The sequence below is a fragment of the Cryptotermes secundus genome, unplaced genomic scaffold (assembly GCF_002891405.2).
Source record: "Cryptotermes secundus unplaced genomic scaffold, Csec_1.0 scaffold17, whole genome shotgun sequence".
Taxonomy (NCBI): Eukaryota; Metazoa; Arthropoda; class Insecta; order Blattodea; family Kalotermitidae; genus Cryptotermes; species Cryptotermes secundus.
The window spans coordinates 3,962-23,389 of NW_019729207.1; the positions used below are offsets into that span (position 1 = coordinate 3,962).

A 19,428-nucleotide genomic window follows, 5' to 3' on the forward strand; every position below is an offset into this window, starting at 1 on the left:
AGTACTTTGGTATCCCTAGCATTATGTGGAATGATGGGTTCTCCTGTCTGTCTAAAAGATCTTCGAGGTAGTTAGTTTTTGGGGTTAGGTGGGACCAAGTCCATTCGGTACATCAGCCACTAACTGGCCTATGATACCAGTCCCGGATGATAATTGGTGAGTGTGGAGCAGCTGGTGGAATGAGAATTGGCAGGGAAACTGAATTACTTGGAGAAAACCTGCCCCAATGCCATTTTGTCCACCACAAATCCCACATGACCTTACCCGGGCTTGAACCCGGGATGCTGTGGTGGGAAGCTAGCAACTAGCAACTATCATACCTTCAGGATGCACCCTTATGGAAGAAAGGTCCTGTGTTTTTAATGACACCTCCAGTATGGCAATTCTGGTTCCCACTATAAGTTGAAAATAGAATTTAGTGACCTTTTAACTGATGATGTAATGATCTACATCAATATATGATGATGATGATGATGATGATGATGATGCAACCCAGCTTAAGCGTATATATTTCCCAGCTACCAATATGCTGTACCCTACCCCACTGCCATTTTGCTATCCTACAATTAATCTCAAGCAGTGTACCTTAACTACAATTAATTTCAGTTACCGATTGTTACTGCCACAGAATTCTAACACTGTAACCTGCTCTGTAAGTGGTAAGGAACAAGTGCTACCACCAGACTGGTACTTCCAGATCCACGCTTACTTCTGGTTAGTAATATTCTTGATAAGAGCTCTGTATCTTTCAACCATTGGAGCATATATCTGAAAACACAAGCAAGAATATATGATTTCTGGCTTTCACGGTGACAGTACACTGTGAAGTCTTCTTGAGCAGTGACCCCTCAACCTGTGCTGAAGGCAAGGCAATAACGACCATCTGATGCCACTCGCTGTTTCCTGTGTGGTCCTCTCTGCAAGAGACAACAGCTCTGTGTATAAATGCAGTGCATGAACACAACACTGATCATATCAAATCCTGATGATACAGACAGAGGGAGTCTTTAAAACACTGTATACAAACTGCACACTAATGTGGCTCACTGCCTAAGAAGACTTCTTTACAAACAGGAATACCAATGTAATACAATGTTAAGCAAACCTGTGAAACAAAAATGAGATATGAGATTTCATGGCAATGAAAAGTACGTTCATGGCATGATGCCATGTAGTTTCTTACATGGTTACCAACATTTTGGAGGAACCAGCTGCCATCATCTTTAGGGAAGAAGAGTATGTTATGTACTGCAAAAATTATATCATCGGCAAAACAGCCCTCTTTGAACCACTGCCTTTCTCAGAAATTTCTACCAGGCTTGTCTATTCCATCATAAATTATACCATCCAGTGTCATTTCTTTGGATTTCACAACAGTATTGTTTTTCCACAGAACAAGGTCATAAAACCTTGCATCCGACCTCCCAACCTGGAGGACCAGGTTTCTGTATTTATGCCCCCAGTGACATGGTGGCTCAGTTATACCCTGAGCCACCAGTTTCCCTTTTTGTTGCCCTTTATGACTTGCAGGGCTACAGTGGAGGTATTCTCCTCCACCTCCACACAGGACAAAAAATGAGAACCAGGACTGGGGCTTTAAGTTAAGACTGGCATCTACCCTTACAAAACAGCCCTCAATCACTAGTGGTTTGCTCCTGGCCTGACCCTCTCTTCTCTACATCCATACCATTTTTCTCAGCAGTTTACTCTTCCACCCTGAAGACAGAAACAGCAAGTTCATCAAAACTGTTGGTACCTAGCCACAAAACTACACGGTGCCGCATCCCAGATATTGCCACAAGAACCATATATCTCTCATTGATTAAATATGTTTCATGCCAATATTTCACTCAAAAAATAAATAAAATAATGGCTGTATAAAAGATTATTAACACCATCCAGTGTGATTGATAAATGTTGTGTTTTCTTAATCTTTCAGTCGGAGTGACCATCTTCAGAAGGACATTATCAATACATACAGAAAATACTAACACAGCATGGCACGAACAACTGGACGACACTAAAGAGTCCTATTCTTCAAACAACAGAACCATGACATGGCATACATTCATCTTCCTTTAAAGAGAAGAAGTACAAAGGACACAAACCAAATTGGTTCTAGATTTTAACAAAAAGTTTTCTAAACCATACTTTGTAAATAGACTAATTATAACAATTTATAAATGTTTTAACAAATTCATGCACATCACAGTAATTGTTAAATGATAAGTTTTTATATTTATGACATTGTAATAGTAGTCTTTGTATGTATTGATAATGTCCTTCTGAAGATGGTTGCTCTGACCGAAACATGTAGAGGATGAACGATTAAAAAAACACAACATTTATCAATCACACTACACGGAGTTAATAATCTTTTATACTATTACTAGTGTAACAGACCAGGATGAACCAAGTCAAATAGTGGCTGTTTAGGAATAAAGTCAATGGCCTCACACAGTACCTCATTTGCATCCCTACTAGGCTCACAGGCAAGCACAGGTGGAGGAAGATTTTGTGTCATTTCTGCAAAACTTGTGTCACTACGCACAAGGCCATATTTAGCCTGGTATGCAGACCCCAGCATGGCAGAATTGGATGCTTCCTGTAACAATTACAGTGGATTTGCATTCTACTTCCTTGATTTACCATTCAACTTTTAAGACAGTAGGTTCATTTGAAATATCAGTAAACTTCACAGCATCACATCCCAGAAGATGGCAACCCTTCTGAAGAATGCTGACTTCAAGATTTGTGTTCAGATTTTCACTGTTCTTTTTCATGAAGGAAGCGCAACAGACGTGAACTCTGTAACATATCTCCTCTTTCTTATAAACTGTTCATATCATGTAGATTCTAGAATACTGGATGATGGAAAAAGTCCAGAAACCCATTAATTCTGAGTGCTCCATACACACTAAATCTGACATGATATGACATTTAATGTTACCTTTGCTTACTAAGGAGTCTTCATCTGTGCAGTTTGATATCAACTTCAGGGGGAATATTAAATTAAGGAGATGACATAGTGACACGTGTATGTGTAACTATAGACAGGGCTTGGATTGGTGTATATATTTATTGACCATTTACAGGTCATAACTACAAATAACTGTAATGCTATCCCTATTTCCACACTTTACAGTTCACTACAGCACAGTCTAGTGTTCTCAGTCTGTTACAATGGCTATTCCTCTGCCTCCAGGCTCACGTCCTCTCTTCACAGACTCCCGTACAGAACTAGTTAGTTAGTTATTGGGGAGGGTGGGTTTCCCCATGCACTTAGACCAGTATTGGTCCATTGTGCTTCCCTCTATGATATTCTACCAGTCTCTATACCCTACCGATATTGGTGCGTACTATCAGTCCCGACCGAGCCAGCGAGTTTGGCCTCTACTGACTTGGCGGTATCTATAATGCTTCCCCCATCTATCAGAGGCGTTAGAGACTACTGTTGGGCAGGAAACGTCCTTGAATTTGGCTCAGTGACCTCCTTTGGAGATATGAGGTCCTTTTACGTGCCGTTAAGCTACAACACGGGACCCACGGCTTAAAGTCCCTCCCAGAGGACTTCTTCCCTGAATTTTTCCGCCCTTAAAAATTCCATGACCTCTGCTGTGTTTGAACCCGCGTACCACGAGTCATGAGGTGGGAACGTTACCTCTAGACTACGGAGGCCACTCCCGGACAGAACTACCGACTAAGCTTGTCCACTACTTATAATATCTTGACATGGACCGAGTAGTAAACCCTGTTTCATTGTTGCTATACCACTGTTGCGTTCGTGTCTGTTGCTGCAGGAACATGTTTGCAGAGTTGTTGCCTAGAAACGGCTCTGGTATATCTGCCTTCTTGCGGTCATTGCATAGTGATGGCTCTACATGTTACCATATAATTGATGCAGGCACTTAAAACTAGCATGCACACATCACATCATGAAAGTCAAGAAAGTAAGTAATACAAGTTAAGATATGAATGACCTCCTTCTGAAAACTCACAAGAGTATAGACAGGAGAGTTGAATACATCAGCAAGAACTTGGAGGATAGCTGAATTATTCGATGCTCCTCCAGTGGCAAATATTCTCGTGTTCTCACCTAATGTGAAGGAGATATATATATCAGAACAAAGACATAACCATTTTTGCAAGTGCAAGATCATACAGAAAAGTGTAATACTGATCATAATTACTTCAAAATAGAAACAAAGAGAAATGGTAACTTCACCTAAGGAAGGGAAATCAGTGTAGGACACAAATGACAATCAATCAAGATCAGAGACTGTAACTGCAAGAAAATTACTGATCCGTGCATATCATTATGGTTCACTAAGTACCATCTGTAGGTGTGTTACATGTGTATTTGTTACTTCAACATACACATCCAAAATGACAAAGAATAAAGGACAGACACTCCACATAATCACAGAATCGAGTGAGACATTTTTCCGAGCAATACACCACACATTCAGTTCACTTGAAGACTTAAGGTGAAAGAATTTCAGGAAACACAGGGCGTTCACCTTCTTCAGTTGCCAGCAGGTGCAAACATTAAGTCATTACTTCTTTCCCATTGGAATTAAAAATGTTGTGCATCTCTGGAATAAATTTCTGTCATTCTGTTGACTATGTACAGAAACAAGAGGATCTGTACATTATTACTTGTTCTATTGGTCACCTCACTTGAAGTAATAAGTACAGGTGTGACACGCCCAGTGGCACTGTGAAAGAAATCAAATTTTTCTGAACCCAAACACATGCTAGAATAGGAAGACAGCTTGACAATCTAACAGCTTTTATCTGACTTACACACACCCTACAACCCTTACCTCAGTCCATGGACATGACCAAATCCATGGTGCAGTCTGCTCAGAGCAGCCTGGTCTCAAAACAGAGAGTTGTGTGTAACTTTATACTGCAAAGAAATTCATCACTTGATCACTTACCTAAACTAACTCCAAGGTCTTCTGCATATGCCCGCTTCCCCAGAAACTGTCCTTCTATTAGAGCACGCACTTCTATTTCTTTGCTGTTGAACTTGGATAATTGAACATTAGCTTTGTTCACACGATAGTCCCCTTTCACGGATGGAATGATCTCCTGTATGTCATAGTACACTCCTGTAACAAAGTGATGTACCCAACATACTATCCTGCAAGAGAAAGTCAGCCAGACAATTGGCAATGCCTGGCTGCATGTACTGTGCAAGCTGCAAACACAGGCATAATTTTCGGATGACTTAACAATTGCTGTTGATACAATGAAGTACAATGTGTCCCTAAATTAACAGCAGAATGGTCAATGTTAACAATTTATACTCATCACATGCCTTGCCTTCTTTTTGCCAAAGCATAGCTTAGTTTCCTATAGTAAATACTTCTTATGAAAAGATGAATTCAAAGACTCAAAAAAAATTACAAAACAATTCAGAATGACACCACACACAGAAATAAATACAAATATGCCTCTGTTGTCTGTGATTCCCATTATCAACCTCAGCTACCTTACCTGAGGTTTTTCCTGATTTTCTCCAGTCCCTCCAGACAAAAGTTGCAATAGTACCCCAATTAGCCCATGACAACTTTTTTCCAAATAACTTAAAATTTATCATTCACTTATCATCCTAGCAACAGACAGCTTTAATTATTTTGCTATCCATCAACACAGTATACGTATAGTTCTCTCTCTTTTTCTTGTTACTCCCACTTTGGGGCACAGGGCATCCATGAAATACTTCGTTTCACTTCAGTTTCTTAATCCTAAGACAGTCAGTAGGACTTCCTGGTCAGGGGAACAGCATGTCACAAGGCTGCAACATATACAAACACAGACAGACATGCATTGAGTGGGATTCAAACACATGAACCCATTGTTTGAGCGAAGACAGTTCATGCCTTAGACCACGCAGCCCCTGTGATCAGCATATATATATATAGTGTATGTTAAAATTTGCAATATGTTTCATCCTCTTAGCTATCATAAAGTATCCTAAATGCACCTTTGACTTATATGCCCTTTTTCCTACACTGACCAGTGTTTATGTATGGGGTATATTTTATGTTGCCAGTCATTTACACATTAATGTACTTGTCTTAGTTACAGCATTGAAATATTAAAATATTAAATATTACAATATCATATATGTGGGGAGCCAGGATAGCGTAGTCAGTATAGAAACTGGCTACAGACTGGACAACAGAGAGGGTCAGAGTCCGAATGCCGGTAGGGACAAGAACTTTCTTTTCTCCATGTCATCCAGACTGGCTCTGAGGCCCACCCAGCTTCCTATCTAATGGGTACTGGGGGCTCTTTCCCAGGGGTAAAGTATACGGTAACTATACTACAAGCCAGATGATCTAAGAACTGCGTTCTGATTCCTATAATCAGCAAGGGATTTTTTTCTCTTCTCCACAGCATTCAGACTGGCTCTGGTTCCCACCCAGACTCATGTGGGCTCCTTCCCTAGGGGTAAAGAACTGAGAAGTAAAGTTAACCACTCACCTCCATCTAGTGACGAGGTTAAGAATGTATGGAGCTATACCTCCACTACCCCATATACCTTCATGTTATGGTGCATAATCAAGCCATGGGCTCAACTTTACCTTTACATACTGGATGCCAGGAACACAGGATAAACAGACTAGAAGGGCATGAAGAGGAAAACATAAAATCTTCTGACTTTACCCATGTTGCCAAAGTTTCCTCGAGGGGTGCTATTCAGAAGTTCATTGAATAATTTCCACGAGCCTTCCACACAGCTGTCACGAATTCTTTCCCGAGTCAGAGATCCATTCTTAAAGCTGAAAATTAAGGGAAAATGCTGACTAGCTGAGCAACTATTAGCTTCTTAGTAACGATTTTTGTCCCAGGAGTTAGTTCTTCATGATTTTACATATGACATTAACATTTCTTCATTATAAACCAACTCAAAGAGGATGCAATGGACAGGGCATGTAGCACTTATGGAAGATGAGAGAAATGCATACAAAATTTTGGAATGGGAAATCTAGAGTGAAGACACATCTTGGAAGGCCTATCCACAGAAGGAAGAATATATATATATATATATATATACTGCTCATAACATAAGTTGGTGAAAGCGTGTGTAATGGAATGATATGCCTGGGGAATTTTTTAACTATTTGCTTCCCAAGAAGGACTCTTCATTGGAGTGAGTGAGTTAGTTGATACACAGTGGTACAATTAAAATTTATTTAAACTTCAAATCAATATATTTATTATATGAATGACTTGAATCTGTATGTGTAATGTACATCAAATGTGTCTGAATTCTTTACTTCAAGAACTGTATATTACACAAGTTGAATTAGCTTAGTTCATGAAATTACACAATTACCGTCCACAATGCGTACCATAACAGCGCCATATATCCATCTTTGTCAATTGGACTGCTGAGTATATGACCTTCAAGAATAAGTTTGGGCTGTCTGAGACTCAGGAACAGAGTGTCGCTCGTTCCCAAACTGACTGCGATATCACCTGTCTTCAATCGCATCCCTGTATGAGGAAGTGAATAGCAACTCAACAACACAGACATATCACAGGTACATCAGATGGTCACATTTACAACGGGGTTTATGCATACCCTCACAGAAAGGTCATATCTATCCAGGATACTGTGTTCTCATGCACACAGAGCATTTCTGACAGTTCTGGACTGCCACAATTCCAATACAGAGAGATAAGAGGACTGTTTACGCCAGCACAAGTTCACCGAAGTTTTGGAGGAATATACTGTCTCCATCTTCAAGGATAAAGAGCAAGTCAAGCAAGTAGCCAGCAAGAAGCAGGACCCTGATGATAGCCGCATGTTTCTCTGAAACATCAGTGAACTTTTACCAAACTACATGCTGTAAGAATCCCATATCCAAAGTAGTTATACCGTGGAAATTACTTTGTGTGTATGAGCAGGTACTACAATATACTAGGGCCTATTCAAAAGATGTCAATTGTCGTTTCTTTTATTAACCTTTGCTGTACACCCATCCACATGGATTTAGAAGTGTAGTGGTGTCTGGTTATAAGGTTATTTGTTCTATTTCTAAAAGAGACAGTATTACTCTTTTTCCTTTCCACATATCAAACATTCAATACACTTGGAATGATGTCTAGATGCAGTCTTTAATGACATGTTGTAAATCCCATGAGGTTTTTCATCGTTTTCCTCAGTACATCCAAGCAAATGTCAGAAATAATACCTTCATTCAGTCACAACTGTTTCTTCTCACAACCTTTCCAATTTATCAATCATCCTATCATCCAATGTCATACTCTCCAGATAGTGACCCCGCAAGAGACATGAATCTATAATTTCCCTGTTAGTACAAAAAAAAAACTGTGGGCCAAGGCAAAAAGTTTCAATCCAAATCAAGCCTGTGGAGTTCTCCGCATTTTTTGCCCACTCACACGGGCTTTTAATTCTGTTGTGTTACATGTTCGTGCCCAAGCACAGTTTTGATTGACTCCTGACTTTACCATAAGACATCTCCACTACAGTTCAAGTCCACAGACAAAACTGCATATATAACCCACTTTCCTGAATCCCCTTTGATATAAAGAAATTTCTCTTCTCACCAGTGACGGCCCCTGGTGGGTGCTTGCATGCAGTGGGAGAAACAGCTTCATTTTGCAACAAACATGGCAAAATACTGCAATTACAGACCAAACTCAACTTACTTTATAATTAACCACTGATTTATAAAACTATACAATTCAGAACTATGTCCTGCTGTAGATGCAAACAAGCACCATTAATTGACTCTATGACAGCAGAAGCAAGCAGTCTGACAATGCCAATTGTGAACAATTTCCATCTGCCCACTATCCTCAAAACATGGAGGTGACAGGTCCCTCTAAAATGTCAGATGACTTTCAACAGACTACATGGCGCTATATCCCAGAAGACAGAACACTTCATAACCACTGCTGTGAGAATCTCAAATCCTACATCATCAAAACATATTTCTCTAACATCCCATTTTCAGTTCCAACAGAAAGAGTGTGGATGTTTGGAATTATATAACTCAAAGATGTTACTGTAAATTCCTAGAGAGATTTTCCAAAAAGGACTAAGATTAGTTTCTTGAGTAACTGCACAACTGGCAGCTTATGAAGAAGGGCTCAGCTCCATGAAGTTAGTTACTTTAGACTAAGATTAGTTTCTCAGTTCTATAGAAAGTGACAGTGAGGGAACTGAAGTATTTCTTCACTCAAAGTATTTTAAGTTTAGAGTAAGCAGTCATTCCTTTTTTGTGTATGAGTTATCTTATGAAGCTGTCAGTAGACAGACTACATAGCATCAGATGGCAGGATGTTAGGGTGACTGATAAAATGGTTAACGATTTGGAAGCAAGCATTTGTATCCTAATTGAGGTATTATCCTGACATTTGTCAAAAGGGAGTAAGGAAAATCATCAAAAAATTCCATCATGACAGCTAGTGTTCAGACCAAGATTTGAACCACAGGCCTCCTGAATGAGATAAGAGTGTTACAACCACATCAGCCTCCTCAGCACTGCTACAGTAAATCTTCGCTAATCCGGTTACAGTTAAACTGGAGTGAAATATGAAAAATGATGTTCGCAGTTGTGTAACATACTTTAAAAGCTGCATGATATTCAGGAACGCAGGCGAGTCACTTGTCTGTTCAAACAAAACTTGAGACAGTTTCTTCAAATCTGTATTATTACAAAAATCTTTATTAGAATCTGTCGCAACACAACTACAAGACGGTCGAAGTCAATATTACCTTAGCTACATGTTTCAACGTTTAAAGCCATCATCAGGCAAATACATAGTTATTGCACTAGCAAACTATTGAACTACATTTCAGCATTTCAATATGATGGTACAATAGTACAATAACTATGTATTTGCCTGATGATGGCTTTAAAAGCCGAAACATGTAGCTAAGATAATACTGACCCCGACCTTCTCATAGATGTGTTGCGACAGATTCTAATAAAGATTTTTGTATAACAAACACATGATGCACTCAATGAAAACTGTATTGTTACATTAAAAAACAAGTACAACTTCCGAGTCTTCTATCAATGAATAATTGTACTGTCTTTTAATAGATTTTAAATAAAGGCTCTACAGTTTATTTTCACCGCACTACTTACATCATTAAATTTCCCATGTATTTGTGTTAAAAGTTTACTTTTTTCTTTTAGGGCTACCTTTTGCTTCACTAATCTGGATTATGGCTTAATCCTCCCACCAATCAGCACAGATTAGCAAGGGCTTTCTTTTTATTGCTAGTGGGGTGGGACTAAGTCCCTTGTGCTGCGGCTACTTCTGGCCTACTGTACCAGCCCCAGATGATAGGTGAGTGTGATTGTGAAGCAATTGGTGGAATGAAGATTGGCAGGGGAAACCGAAGTACTCAGAGAAAACCTGCCCCAGCGCCACTTTGTCCACCACAAATCCCACTTGACCAGACCTGGGATCGAACCCGGGCCGCCATGGTGGGAAGCCAGCGACTAACCGCTTGAGCTATGGCGGGGCCATTTAGCAAGGGCTTTCTTTTTATTGCTAGTGGGGTGGGACTAAGTAACTTGTGCTGCGGCCACTTCTGGCCTATTGTACCAGCCCAAGATGGTAGGTGAGGGTGATTGTGGAGCAATTGGTGGAATGAAGATTGGCAGGGGAAACCGAAGTATTTGGGGAAAACCTGCCCCAACGCCACTTTGTCCACCACACAAATCCCACTTGACCAGACCCGGGATCGAACCTGGGCTGCCACAGTGGGAAGCTGGCGACTAACCGCTTGAGCTACGGCACAGCCGTTTAGCAGGAGCTTTCTGTACTTCTCTCTGTTCTGTGCTTAAGTTTATACTCAGTATTCCTTTTCAGTGAAGCATTTAAAGTACATCGTTAGAAAGTGTTTAATATAAAGTGAACTGCTGTAAACATTTATATCAGACAAATGATCACAAATGTTGTTTTGAAAAGACAAGGCATATTTTGAGATGATGCAGAAAAACTAAAAAATGGAAAATACATCTGAAACATATTATTAAGTCTTCATGAAGAAATTGTTTACAGGGAGTATATTGGTTTTAATAATACTTTATTGCTTAATGATATATGAAAACATTTACTTGAAATTTGAGGTTCTCATGGCAGAGAGTAAAATGATTATGATATGCTGCAATGTGATGATGTGTAGTTTGGTGGGGAGACACCAACATTTTGGAGGAACCTCCTGCCTCCATCTTCAGGGAAAGAGAATATGAATACTTGTTTAAAGTGAAGAGAAAGTGGGACAGGTATATTAAAAGAGTATGGGAAAAAATTTATGTTCAGTGCAATATAAATGCATCAACTGAAGAACTTCAATGAACATAGGTCTAGTTTATATATATATAAAAGCACAGAACTCAAAAAAAGATCCCTACCTTGACAATATTCAGGGGTTCTTATGGGTGGGTCATTCAATATCCATATGACTCAATAGGATTATTATTAGTACAAGCAAGAGTCAGTCAATATGTCACAAATGGAAGTACAACAACTGTAATGGACAAAATAGATTTTCTATGTGTATCACTAGTTAGCAGCAGAGTCAAGCTTCATGATAATGTAGGTAGCAGATGCATATGCACATGTTCAGAGGCCAGTTTCAAAAGTCAAAATGGTGACACTGCTTGAGGATTATACTACCAATGAGCAGCATTCTGTTATGCGTTTTTTATGGTCAGAAGGACTCAATGCAAGGATATTCATAAAGGTTTCCTGTTTATGATGGGGAATGTTTGTTGTGTAAAGCTGTTTCACTTCGGTGGAAAATGTTTCGCTGATGATGAGGTTGAAACAGAGGTGCATGAGTGGCTGAGGCAACAGTCAAAAGACTTCTACACTGCAGGGTTTCGACGCATCGGTAAAGCGATGGGACAACTGTGTCAATGGTGGTGGAGGATACGTCAAGAAATAAATGTTTTCTCCAGGTTCAAATATCACACGTTTTACATTTTATATCCATTTGTGATCTATTTACTGACTCTCCCTTGTAATATATTTTTTTTAATGTTCACGGATTCGAACATTCCAGAACCCACTGCTTCTGTCTTCAGGGTACAAGTGTAACCTATGTAGGGAAAATTGGTATGGACATATGGGAGAACATAAAACCAAAAATAAACTAAAAAACAATGACACTTACAAGGTCTGTATTGTAAGGGTAGATGCCAGGGAGGGAAGAGAAGGTACAAACACAGGAGGGAGAGACTGAGTAACAGGGGTAAAAGGAGATAAAAATTAAACAAGAAAAATACGATAAGAAAACTAAGATGACAAAGAAAGAAAATAAAACTAAAATAAAGATATATTGGGATGAAACATAGAAACTACTACTGTTGTGTAAGGGTGGCTGTCAAGAGAGAAAAGACGAAGGGAAATAGGTAGAAGAGACAGATAAAATAAAATACATCAGCATTCTAAAACACATATCAGGTTATTCCAAATGATTAAAATACCAGTCTACTCAAGGCAACATTCCATCATGTTAATCATGCCACTGCTTCCAGCCATACATTTCATTCTCTTGTAACTGGTCTTTATATTGTTACCTATGAGTGAAGCCGGATTATCACCCGTAAATGCAATCACTCTACACTGAGGGTTGAATCCAAATCTTTCAACGTAAAACTTCGAAACAGGGCCTATGTTAGTATATGAAGGAACAGGGGTACCAAGCTTAGCTTCTACATCGGGTGCGACTGCCTGGAAACACACAATGCATGACATTGAGCAAGCATCAAGCAAACAACTCTACACAGTCTAAGTTACATCACACCTTGCATGTGATTAGTATGCAACATATGATATGAAGATATCACACAGGAGAGATGTCAAATTTCTCCATTTGTGGCTTTACTACAGCCTGAAGAATGCCGTCTTCTGGGATGTGGCGCCATGTAAATTCTCTTGGTTGAACCGACGTTTCGGAGGAACATACCACTTCCATCTTCAGGGTAGATGGAGGCGATACATTCCTCTGAAACATCGGTTCAACCAAGAAAATTTACATGGCTTCACGTCCCAGAAGAGACAGCATTCTTCAGTCACTGCTGTGAAAACCTCAAATCTTACTTACTACAGTCTGTGTGCACAGTGAATCGCTGCCCAATGGATGACTTCTTCTGGATAAGACAATCACTTGATCTAACTGAAGCTTTGATCCGTGCTTGAGTAATGTTTTCAGTAAACCCGGTTTACTTCCCCAAAGCTGGAGCTTCTGCTGAGGCAGGTTTCTATTAGGTGGGTGATGCTGCAGACATGTATTTGGGATGTTGTTGGTTCAAATCTCAGCTTGGATCTAGATTATTCTGGCTGAGGTGATGTGTGGTATTCATCAGTCTTTCCATGCTAAATCTGGGAGAGTACCTTGATTATGCCATGATCGCTTTCCAATTCATTATTCACCAGTCATTCTACCATCCAAAGCTTATGAAAAAGGTAAAGCTATGCCTGCAACAGGCTGTGAAGGTCTATAGGGTTGTGAGACATCAAGGTTCCCACATTTTCTAGATAATTGGCACACAGATGGTGGTGAGGTCGAGTAAAAGCATCCCTGTAACAGGTCATGGAGGCCCACGGGGTTGTGAGACATTGAGGCTCCAAATGGCAGTGAGGTTGTCAGCCTTATACACCGGCCGCCCTTTACCTCTAGGAAGATGCCTGGTACTCATTTCTGTTAGAAGCTGTGTTGACCCCAGGGCCAAGTGCGGCTGGAATGCTTAGGTCAATTGAAAAATCCAATGACCTCATCAGGATTCAAACCTGCGACCTTCTGGCTTGTAGCATAGTGCCTTACAACCAACTACACTACCACACGCCCCCTCCAAATCTTATATAGTGTGAAATACTGACATCATGGAGAAATAAAATTCTCAAATTTTGACCTGTAAGGTCTCCTGGCCTCAATGACCTGATGACACTCTACATTTAACAATCAAATCCAGGGAATACAACGGACAGGGTCCTCTACTGACCAGCAATTTTTCTATTACAAAAAGAAAACCTGTAGAGTCAGCATTGAACGTTCTGAGAGGCAGACTGTGCTACCAATATCCCGCATTGCTCTGATGCCACAAAAATTCTACACTAATAACCTGCACACTCTGCAGGCTTTACAATCCAAAATCCAAGAAAACATGGAAGATTTAAGTCAACATGTCACAGTAAGAAAATTGCTTTGATGTTGGAGCCATTATCATATCAAGTAATGTGGCCTTACTGAAAACATTCTTCAAGGATCGACTGAACTTCCAATTTGTGAAGGAGCACAGTATATCATCTTACCTGACAAAACCTTCCCACTAGTGAGTGTCATTCTTTACAGATAACAGCAACAAAGCCATAAACAAAGAAATCAATGTTTCTGTATTCTTCAAAACAGGGATCTACAACCTTTGTGTCACAAGCAACAAGAGAAGCTTATTAATTTATATCAGGCATGTATGAATCTGATGCGAAGAAAAAAAAACTAAACTGAAATTATCAGACTACAAATACCTTTGGAACTTTGGCTCTCAAATCAAAGAATTTGCCAAACACTGTCATGACAGATTTTATCTCAAAAAAAAAAAAAGCCTAACAAATGATATTGTTTTCATATAAATACGAGGGGGGACCTAAAAATAACCGGAACCGACCTGTTGCGCGNATAAAGACTTTACTCTTCTCAACAGCATCCAGTCTAACTCTGGGGCCCATTGAGCCTCCTACCAAACCGGTCATGTGGGTTACATCTCTGGGGATTAAGTGGCGGGGATGTGAGGCTGACCACTCATCATCATCATCTAATACTAAGGTTGAAAAGTGCAGCTATACCTCCACCCCCCATACATCTTCACGATGTGGTACTTCATTGCGTACAGCCATAAATTTACTTACCCTACCTATGTTTCTACAGTGCTTTGTTGGATCTTCGCCACTTTTTCAGTTTCTTAATCCTATACACAGCAGGTATTCCTCCAGATGAACCTACACCACAGTAAAGCAGCCATGGCAACTTTATGCCAGGAGCTAGCTGAGGGAAAGGCATATAGCACTTATTCAGAAACCTTGGCTATACAAGGGTCAAATAAGAGGTTTAACCAACACAGGGGGAACTGTTTACTCTGCTGCACCTGTTAATAATGCAAGATCCTGTGTTTATATCAGGAATCATATTAATGCCTTACCTTTGCTGAAGCTCTGTTCTAGGGTAAGGATAACATACCCGCATTGAGGAAGTTGCATGGAGTTGATTGTTGCTTCAGTCTACCTTCCATATGACTCGAATGAACCATCAACTAAGGAAATGAGGGACATCACAGACTACTGCTGTAGCAGGAAAAAGCAACTCATCATTGGGTGTGATGGAGGAGCACCAGCACTAACCCAAGGGGAGAGAGCCTTATGGAATTTCTGGTGAGTCAAACCTGAATATTCTAAACAATGGTAATGAACCTACCCTTTGTGGTTTGCAATAGGAAGGAGGTTATTGACTTGACACCAGGGGCAGATAAAATACAAAACATGGTAAGTAATTGGCATGTATCTGATGAGCTGTCCCTATCGGATCACAGATATATGCTTTCAAATAGGTAGCATAACAACAAAACAAGTTACCGTTAGGAATCCCAGGAGAACCAACTGGGAGTCGTACAAGGACGCTCTAAATATGAATCTGGAGTTTATTTCGTGAAGTATACGCACGATAAGGGTCATAGATCGATCTCTTGACCAGTTGCAACAGGCTATTATCTTGTCCTGTTATCATAATTGTTCAGCCAAGACTACTCGCTTACCAAGAAATACACCTTGGTGGAATAACAAGCTGAGTGGGCTAAGGGCTAACACAAGAAAGCTATTTAATATAGCAAAAAGGATAGGGCTGTGGGACACCTACAAAGAAACCCCTACCTGTTATAATAAAGAAATAAGGAAAGCCAATGATTCTCATGGAGGAGGTACTGCCAGGAGATCAATGATGTACCAGGCAGTGCCAGACTCATGAGGGTCATGGCAAAACAGGCGACCAACAAGGTCAGTACTATCAAGCTGTCTGATGGCAAGTATACCCAAACTGGGAAAGGGACACTGAAAGAACTGTTCAGAGTTCAGTTCCTTGATTCAAAGCTGACTGATGATTCAGGTGATAGGCAGGTCCAGCAGAATCTGGGCATATGTAGACACATAACAAACAGGGGAGACTGGAACCTGGCCAATCAGGTAATAAATCAATCAAAAATTAGATGGGCGTTTGGTACCTTCAAAACATTTAAGTCTGCGGGAACAGACGGAATTGTACCAGCACTTCTGCAGCAAGGGGTGCAACATTTAGTTCCATGCCTATGCCGCATATTTAAAGCCAGTGTGGTGCATGGGTTTATCCCTACGGCCTGGAGGCAAATGAAAGTGACATTTATACCAAAGCCCAGGAAACTCGATTATACCAAGGCTAAGGCTTATCATCCTATCAGCCTCATGTCTTTTCTTTTGAAAATGATGGAGAAAGTAGTAGATAGACACATTAAGGATGGTGCACTGAAGATTCATTCTCTGCACCAAAACCAACATGCTTACCAAATAGGTAAATCTACTGAAACCACACTACATAATGTGGTAACATGCATAGAAAATGCCATTGAACACAAAGATATTGGCCCTTGGAGCATTCCTTGATGTAGAGGGATCCTTTGACAGAACCTCCTTTGATACCATAAAACAGGCTGCTGAAAGGCATGGCATTGAACCCGCAATACAAGGTGTGGCAATAAAGAAACCGGATTCATGCTCTAACCCTTTATTAAAAAAAAATCAGACAGTCGAAATGTTATCCCCTTCAATGTAGTCCCCTCCCCGATCCCTACACCGCTCCATGCGAATTTTCCACTGTTGGAAGCAGTGCTGCAGGTCATCTTGTGTTATGCTCTTCAAGAGTTGCGTCGCTTTTGCTTTCACTGCATCCACGGACTCGAACCTGGTCCCTTTCAGCGCAGACTTGATTTTTGGGAAGAGAAAAAAGTCGCACGGTGCTAGGTCCGGAGAATACGGTGGATGTTCCATCACTGGAATGTTGTTTTTTGCCAAATACCTCTTCACAGATAGCGCGTTGTGTGCTGGCGCGTTGTCGTGATGAAGAACCCATGAGGCATTCTTCCACATGTCTGGTCTCCTTCGTCGCACACGTTCACGGAGGTACGTCAAAACATTTTTATAATAAACCTGATTGACAGTCTGACCTTCAGGCACCCAATCAATGTAGATTACCCCCCGGATATCGAAAAAAACAATCATCATTGCTTTGAATTTGGACTTGCTCATGCGCGCTTTCTTCTTCCTAGGGGATTTGGGGCTCTTCCAATGCATGGATTGTCGCTTAGTCTCTGGATCATATTGAAGAATCCAAGTTTCGTCACACGTAATTACGTTTTGGAAGAAATCAGGATCATTTTCAATGTTTTCAAGAGTGTCAACACAGCAATTCACTCGATGTTCCTTTTGCTGGGGGGTAAGGATTTTTGGCACCACTTTAGCACACACCTTTTTCATGCCCAGATCGTCGTGCAAAATCTGTCTAACACTTTCCTTATTGATGTTCGTAAGTTCAGAAATTGCTCGAATGCTCAGTCGACGATCTCTTCGAACAATTCTAGCGACCTTCTCCACATTCTCTGGAGTTTTCGCAGTGGGAGGACGGCCCGATTTTGGATCGTTCCCGACGTTTTTCCTACCCTCCATAAACTTCTTAAACCACTCGAAAACTTGCGTGCGAGATAGACACTGATCACCATATACTTCTGTCAACAAATTGTAAGTTTCAGTGGCAGATTTTCCAAGTTTTGTGAGGAATTTGATGTTAGCACGTTGTTCTGCATTAGCACTCAGCATTATTCCGACGGAGCTCAGAAACACGATCCGCTTCTAACAATGGTCGCGGCCAGACTAACCGATGCACGTGAATGAAACTTTGTGTGACGGTAGAGGGAAGTCCAAGGGTCAATGCCCTACCCTCCTCGTCAATGACGTGGCCGGAAATGAGTCATAAAAGTAATCCGGGTTCTTTATTGCCACACCTTGTATGCAGATGGATCTGTGCTATGCTGGAAAGCAGGAATATAAGAATACTGCCTGGAGAGACCCTGGGAGCGTCTGCGGCGAGACAAGGGACTGACATGGAAAAAACAGCTGGACGAGGCTATTAACAAGGCCTGTAAGGCCTTCTGGACATGCAGTGGCACATTTGGAAAAACCTGGGGACTAAAACCAAAGGTGGTGTGTTGGTTATACACTGCTACAGCTAGATCCATAATTACCTGTGCTGCCACTATATAGTGGCCTAGAGTTAAACTTAAACAAGTCAGGCAGAACTAAGCAAATTGCAAAGGATGGCCTGCTTGGGAATTACAGGAGCAATGAGAACAGCTCCAACAGCTGCAATGTATATCCTACTAGGACTCCCCCCACTGCATCTGCAGATGGAAGCAGAGGCCAAGTTAGGAAATTACAGATCATGTTGCAATGATCAATGAAGACCTAAATCTGAAGGTTTTGGACATGCATACATGACTCGGGACATGAAAAAAGAACCCATCCTAGAGATGGGGTATGATAAAATGGGACCGAAACATGTCTGTGATAAACCCTTCACGATCAGATTTCCTGACAGAAGTGAATGGAAAGAGGGGGTTCAACCTGATAGAAAGAGGGGACTAATCTGGTATACAGATGGTTCCAAGACAAATACAGGCATGGAACTGGGGTGTATTGTGACGGAACAGGGTAGGAACGTACTTTCGGCTTTGATCAGTATAAAACAGTATTCCAGGCAGAAGCGTATACCATTAAGGCATGCACAATTGAGAATTTAGATAGAAACTATAAAAATAGGAATATCTATATTCTATCAGATAGTCTAGCTGCAATTAAAGCACTTGGTACACACCAAATCACTTCAAAATTGGTCTGGGACTGCCACCAATTCCTCACACAACTGGCCAGACATAACAGAGTTCAGCTGATATGTGTGCCAGGCCATGAGGGTACTGCTGGGAATGAAACTGCAGATCAGGTGGCAAGAACAGGATCTGAACAGCCATTCACAGGACCTGAACCAGCTTGCGGAATCTCAGTAGGAGAGTATTTCTGGGAATCCACAACTGGACTCAAAGAGGCAAAAGGATTTATATCAGGACCCTCTCCCAAAAGAATGAGGGACCTGTTAACCGTTCAGCGTGGTTTGACGTGTATGTTTCGTCAAGGTATTTAAATCGTCTGGGGGGGTTCGACGTCAATGTTTCGTCCAGCTGCACACCTATGTTATAACGCCCATAATAATTGATGGTTTTGCTGTAGATTGTTAGATTTTTCGCTGGCCTGTTGTCAGGAGAACTATATTTAATGACACACGAGTTT

At 40.8% G+C, this 19,428-nt stretch overlaps 1 protein-coding gene across 5 annotated transcripts in view; it reads right to left on the minus strand.

Annotated features, from left to right (window-relative positions):
- Positions 1-230: 230 nt before the first annotated feature.
- The window catches only part of LOC111865341 (xylulose kinase), a 32,356-nt gene continuing 13,158 nt past the window's right edge, over positions 231-19,428 (minus strand). For 4 of the 5 annotated variants that reach the window (XM_023853265.2, XM_023853264.2, XM_023853267.2 and 1 more), the window contains 7 exons: positions 12,591-12,744; positions 7,371-7,515; positions 6,682-6,797; positions 4,944-5,117; positions 3,999-4,096; positions 2,465-2,605; positions 231-768 (listed from right to left, as the gene is read on the minus strand). In XM_023853265.2, the coding sequence (XP_023709033.1) occupies positions 706-768; positions 2,465-2,605; positions 3,999-4,096; positions 4,944-5,117; positions 6,682-6,797; positions 7,371-7,515; positions 12,591-12,744 (891 nt within the window). In that variant the 3' untranslated portion in view covers positions 231-705. Of the gene's footprint in view, positions 769-2,436; positions 2,606-3,998; positions 4,097-4,943; positions 5,118-6,681; positions 6,798-7,370; positions 7,516-12,590; positions 12,745-19,428 lie in introns of those variants that run through there. The other variant, XM_023853269.2, reaches the window with a different exon arrangement.